The 6,000-nt window shown below is 46.2% G+C and overlaps 1 protein-coding gene across 3 annotated transcripts in view; it reads left to right on the plus strand.

Moving 5' to 3' along the window:
• LOC105478738 (sorting nexin 9) overlaps positions 1–4,825 on the plus strand; it is a 124,771-nt gene extending 119,946 nt beyond the window's left edge. For all 3 annotated transcript variants that reach the window (XM_011736342.3, XM_011736341.2, XM_011736344.3), the window contains 2 exons: positions 1,177–1,268; positions 3,091–4,825. In XM_011736342.3, the coding sequence (XP_011734644.1) occupies positions 1,177–1,268; positions 3,091–3,138 (140 nt within the window). In that variant the 3' untranslated portion in view covers positions 3,139–4,825. The remainder of the gene's footprint in view (positions 1–1,176; positions 1,269–3,090) is intronic.
• Positions 4,826–6,000: the final 1,175 nt, after the last annotated feature.

Consider the following 6,000-nt stretch of genomic DNA (forward strand, 5'->3'; position numbering starts at 1 on the left):
TTGAAGAGTTTGAAATGGGAAATTTGGTTTTGAACTTGTGTTTGAGGTTATCCAAATTGATAAACACAAAGCTTTATACAACTTCAAATAACCGAATGTAAAATGTAGAACAGTGTGTGTCATGGGAATCTGTGCAGCCGCTGGCTTTCTCAGCCTGGAGGGTTTGGGAGAAGGCGGAGTAGGAGGCATCCAACGGAGACAAGGAGGCCCTCTGATGACGAAGACTCCTCCAGAGTTGGGGGTAGGGGCAGAGGGGCACAGAGGAATAAGGAATCCAGGTATTCAGCAAAGATGAAGAAAGATCTCCCTCAGCATCCAGTCCTTCTGCCCTGTGAGAGGCTGGGTTCTGATGGCGCCGCTGGTGCTCATGGACAGCAAAGCTCCCCGGACTGAGGAAGGGCCTCCCGCTGTCCCACATGCTGCCCGGCCTTTCACCAGAAACCTGCTGAAGCAATTGCTGCGCAGAAGGGAGCGGGGCAGGGCCCCCAGGTGCCTCGCTAGGTCCCATGCAGACGCACTGGAAGCTGTGAACTGCAGTCATCTGTAGCGAGTATGACCAAGTAGTTTCTCTTTGATCAGTTCTGTTAGAGTAATAGTCCACATTTGGGTGATTTATCTGTATTGGATTTTATAGTTTTGATTATGCAAGTCAGTGTAAGTCATTCGTGTACTGAAAAGTAATGTTTGTCATTAACTGTTTTGTTTTGTTTTGTTTTGTTTTGTTTGAGACAGAGTCTCGCTCTGTCACCCAGGCTGGAGTGCAGTAGTGCAATCTCGGCTCACTGCAACCTCCACCTCCCGAGTTCAAGCAATTCTCCTGCCTCGGCCTCCAGAGTAGCTGGGATTACAGGCACCTGTCTCCACACCTGGCTGATTTTTGTATTTTTAGTAGAGTTGGGGTTTTGCCATGCTGGCCAGGCTGGTCTTGAACTCCTGACCTCAGGTGATCTACCCACCTTGCCTCCCAAAGTGCTGGGATTGCAGATGTGAGCCACTGTGCCCAGCTCAACTTGTTTTTCTAACCCTTAGTAAAGTGATTTGCCAAGAGCTGACACTGTACCGCAGCCAACCAGATTAGGTCCGGTTGATGATTAATTGTAACTGAGCAGAGAAGCCAGGTGTTGCCATTTGAAAACTTGGAGGGAAAACTGATTGATGTTTTGGTTTTGGTTGTAGCTGAGATGAATCACTTTCACAGTAATCGAATCTATGATTACAACAGTGTCATCCGCCTGTACCTGGAGCAGCAAGTGCAGTTTTACGAAACGGTGAGTGGGCGTCTGCGTGCCTTTCACATGTACTTGAGGAGAAGGTTCCTGGTAAACCACTTTGACCATGTAAAGTTAATCTGTTTGTATTCTTTAATCCTAAGTAAGAAACCAAAGGAGCCTAAATTTTGGACAGGATATTTTTAATCTCCTAATTCTGTCTGCCCTTTGCTTTTTGGGTAACACTGGGTTAAAAAAGGTTTTCTTCTGAAGCAGGATCGTGGATGCTAGTTGCAAGGCCCCAAGACGTTCCTTATTGTGTGGTTCCTTCCCCCGTGTCACAGCCTCTCTGTGCCTCTGTGCACCAGGAACGGTTCTGAATGAGATGAGGTCACCCAGCCGTCCCTGGGGCTCCTTTGGCAGCTGGAACAGGAGCCTGGCACCACACAGGAAAGCAAAGGCAGCCTTTGCTTTTCATGAATGAGGTTTTCACAGTGCGCCATGGAAATCGCAGAGAAAGAAAAAACAAAAAAGTGAGACCTGGAACGGTTCTCTCCACAAAACAATGACGAAAACTTAAGTTTTTCTTACCTCTGCCTAGTAATTTTGTTGTTTACCAGAAAACAAAGCTCTAGTAGCATGTCCACCTCAGGCACCTGCAGGTAAGTTCTGTAGTGTAGAATCCAGCTTCTGCTGGCGGCCTTGCTGCCTACCCAGCTCTCCTCGGCCATGGGATCTAAGCCGTGTTCATGGGGAGTGGTTTGCAAGCCCCCTGCTCACAGCCATACTGGTGGCCTCTGCAGACTGGCCACTGCTGAAAACGCCTGTCTCCAGCAGCCAGTTCTTAAAGGAGACCTGTGCTTGATACGTACCTGACGCATATTTGTGAACTGTGTCTGGTACAGTTGGTTTGGGAGACTAACTTATGGGAGGAACTCACCTAAACCCTGTCCTCCCTTACAGGACATGGGCCCTGTGCTCTTTAAATGCACACTTTTCCCGTCAGTTGGTGCCATTGTGGATTCGCCTTTCATTGTATATTAGAATATAACAGATTACATTTGTCTGCGTGAGAAAATAATGCAAGGGAAACTCTCAGAATTTTGATAATGTTGATTTATTGATTTTCAAGTCCAAGTATGATATAGTTATTTATGACATTGTAATTCAGAATAGAAAACCGTGTATTTCATCACTGTCTCTGCATAAACCTAAGGAGCTGATACAACATTGTCAGGTTTTCAATCTAGGTTTTATGGCACAGTAACCCTTAAGTTATTAAAATTTGCGTATGTGTTCGTGGAGCAGACATATATTGAGTGTTTCTTGTATACCAAGCCCTCACTCTGGATGTTTAGCATCCAGGGATGGATAAGACAGCTGCGCCTTAAGGAGCAGGAGGCCCTGGCGCATAGACGACCGCAGCGCCTCCTTAGCTTCACAGGCAGGCTCGTGCTGTCTGAACACCCAGCAGTGACAGAGCAGGGTGTGGCCAGGGCGACATAGCCTTCAGGGGATCTGGAAGCTCATATTCCTCCAGGAAAGGAGGGGGCTCTAGGCAAGCATGAAGGCCTGAGCCCCCAGCTCATCTGAGGGAAAGCAGGTCGTCTGGAAGCGCCGCTAGGGCAGAGGCGGGGAGCACGTGCAGACGCCCACCGGCAGGAAGGGACCACCAGGGCCAGCTGGGACCTCAGTGCTTGCCAGTGCCATTCGGGGTTAAGGTCTCTCCAGCAGGAACGCGGGGCTGGGCTGGTGCCAAAAAGACCAGTTAAAGAATTGGAATTTGTGTAATGTTTAACTTGTTGGAGTTGTGAATAAAGAATACTGTGAGGTCGTAATGGGAGTGATATCTCAACGTTATTTTGTTTTGCTTTCTTGTCAGATTGCAGAAAAGCTGAGGCAGGCCCTCAGCCATTTTCCGGTGATGTAGGACAGAACGGGCCTTGAAGAGAATGCTGAGCGCTTTCTCCTGACTTGGGGCAATGCAATTCAAAACTTTTTTTCCCCTATTATTCAGAAAAAAAAGAAAACCAAAAAGAAACAGAGTTGCAAAAAACTGCGTTTATTTTATTAGCCACCCTAAATGCATCAGTTATTTAGGGATGGTCTTTTGTTCATTTCCGCATCCATTATTTAAACCAGTGGAAATCGTCTCTATTTTTGGAAAGTACTTAAAAGTTACCAGAATTTTCAATGGAAAATGAGGGGTTTCTCCCCACTGATATTTTACACAGAGTCATAATTTATATGTCTTATAAATTATATGTCTTATATAATTTATAAGTCTCCCACAATCTTCCAGTTCTTACCCGGTGTCAGATAATTAATTACTAATTACTTTCTTAAAAATACGAACTATGCCAGAATAAAAAATATCTATGTTTGTATATTTTTATAACTCTTTTCAGTCCTCTGGGGTTCCTATCATTGAGGGGCGTCTTTATGCCTTTCACTGCCACAGTTACGGCTCAAGTGCTTACACTTCAGGATGGAGGAGACTAGGGCCCCGGGGCTGCCAGCACCGTCATAGTGTGTGGCAGGTGGGCCATCCCATGTCCCTCCAGGGGGACCCCACAGCCTGGCAGATGAGCACATACCCCTGGCCACCCGTGTCCTCAGCGTCATTTCTGATGTGTTGCTCTTATGTGAGGACCAGTGCTTTCTCTCTTTGCACTTTCTTCCTAATCATGGTTAAGGCAGGTTTTATGCCATAAAGAATACATTAGAAGAATTGAGGGACTTTTTAGAGAGTTTTGTGGCTTTGGTCTAACGGGTGAGTGGCTGTGTTCAGGAGGGCCTGGGGGAGGAGGGCACCACACACAGCACCCCGGAGCCTCTCGTCCCTTCTTATTCTTTGTCTGCTCCTCCAATGTGATGAGAAGGGCTGTTGCGGGGATGGCACACTGCTTGGTTTGGATGGCGGGTTCATGGCCAGTTGGTGTAATCAGCAAAGAGAAAAAGCACAGTTTAGCACCCCTGCCCTCCCCATTAGATGGAAAAGTGTAGGGACTGAGAAGTTGCAGCCTGAACAGCGTACAGAATCCTGAGGACTCCGAGATTGGAAAGAAAGAACAGACCAGTGCCCTTCCTGACTGCATCCGAAACTTCACACAGGAGTTTCTGAGCACCAGCACTTCAGTTAATGGCATAAAGCAAAACAGGACCTTGGCACACCGACAGCTCTAACTCAACACTGGCAGCCACCGTCTCGCTTCTGCGGAGGAGCGCGCCCGTCTCCCACAGGTGCCTTACTGCGTTCCCTCCCACCGCTTTCATTTTTCTGACCTAATAATTATTGGAAATGGAAAGTCTGGGCCAGCATCAATAAAACGACACCAAAAATAAGTAGATGAGGAAATCAAATGAATATGAGAACATCTTGTTCTTTAATATCACGGGTTTTTGTTAATGTTTCATGAGTAATTTTCCCCACTTGATTTTTCTTCTATAAAATCCCATAGAACAATGTTTATGCTATAGCCATTTAATATATGTACAAATTGTAAAGAATATGTATAAATGTTTTACACGAATGTAAGAGCATGTAGAAGCCAACATACAAATAAATTGTTTAAAAAAAACTGTACAGTAAATTCTCAAAGCACTTTTTCAAAACACTTTTTGGCCTTTGTGTGTGATTTTTATTGTTGTTGTTAAGTGCTTTTTATTCCAGCTGCTGAAAATGGTCCAGGTAATGAATTCTTCCCCAAATCCTACTTCTTTCTGACATGAATTCATCATTTCAGTTCCATAGGTCAGTGTTGCAGTCCGGGAAGCATATCATAACCACCTGGGAGTTGCAAGAAGCAGACACTCGCCCTGTGTCCGCCTCCCGGATATTCGGATTTGACTGGTGTGAGGCAGCGGCCAGGAAAGTGAAAAAGGGATGGGGGAAATGGAGATGGCACAGGCTCCTCAGAGCGTGGTCGCCGACTGTGAGCCGGGAACAGCAGAGGGAATGTGAAAGAAAATAAGAGAATCCACGGGATTTGATACCTGGAAGATTCTCCTTCAAGTGGCAACATAGTGTATATATCCTCAGGGGTCACACGCACCATGTGGTTCTGAGATACGTTGATGTTTTGATTTTTCATTATTTGTATCAACCTGTAGACATCACAGAAGAGCTATAGTCGTATAATCACATAACTTTTACAAATATAGTGGGAAAAATGTCAGGATTTGGAGAGGAGAGATGAAGGCATGGTGGAAGAAAAGGTCAGTCTCCTTGTCAAGCAGGTGCCATCAGTTACCTCCCACCCGGAGCAGCAGTCCCAGGATGTCAACATTGCATGGTTTGTAGGTGTTGGGGTCACCAAGAAAGATGACTCACAGAGGCACTGGCTGGAACAACGTAGCCTTATTCGTTTTCTTATTGGTGACTTTATTCACTTTCTTATTTCTTCTGGTAGCTTTATTCATTGTCTTACTCTGTCATTCTAAAAATGTTTTCTTACAAAAGTACCTGCTGGGTCTGGGATTTGATATTGCCCTACTTACAAGCAACTAAGTCTCTTGCTGTTCCATGGATACTGGCAGGAGACGTGAGACTCCTGGGTCTACTCACATAGAGAAGAGGCAGCATGATCTACTTCTGTCATGGGCTTCAGTCCCAGGGAGATGGTCTATGGGCACCCCCAACCCCCCCCCCCCCGGTGGGCAGGGTTGACAGGCTGTGCACAGCAGCCTCTCCCGGCACCACTGGTCTACATCTTCGCTGAGAGAATCCGTAGATCCCTGCCTAACAACTGGGAATCCAGAATCTCACAGTCTGTTTGTTTATTTATGAGAC

The sequence above is a fragment of the Macaca nemestrina genome, chromosome 5, assembly GCF_043159975.1.
Source record: "Macaca nemestrina isolate mMacNem1 chromosome 5, mMacNem.hap1, whole genome shotgun sequence".
Taxonomy (NCBI): Eukaryota; Metazoa; Chordata; class Mammalia; order Primates; family Cercopithecidae; genus Macaca; species Macaca nemestrina.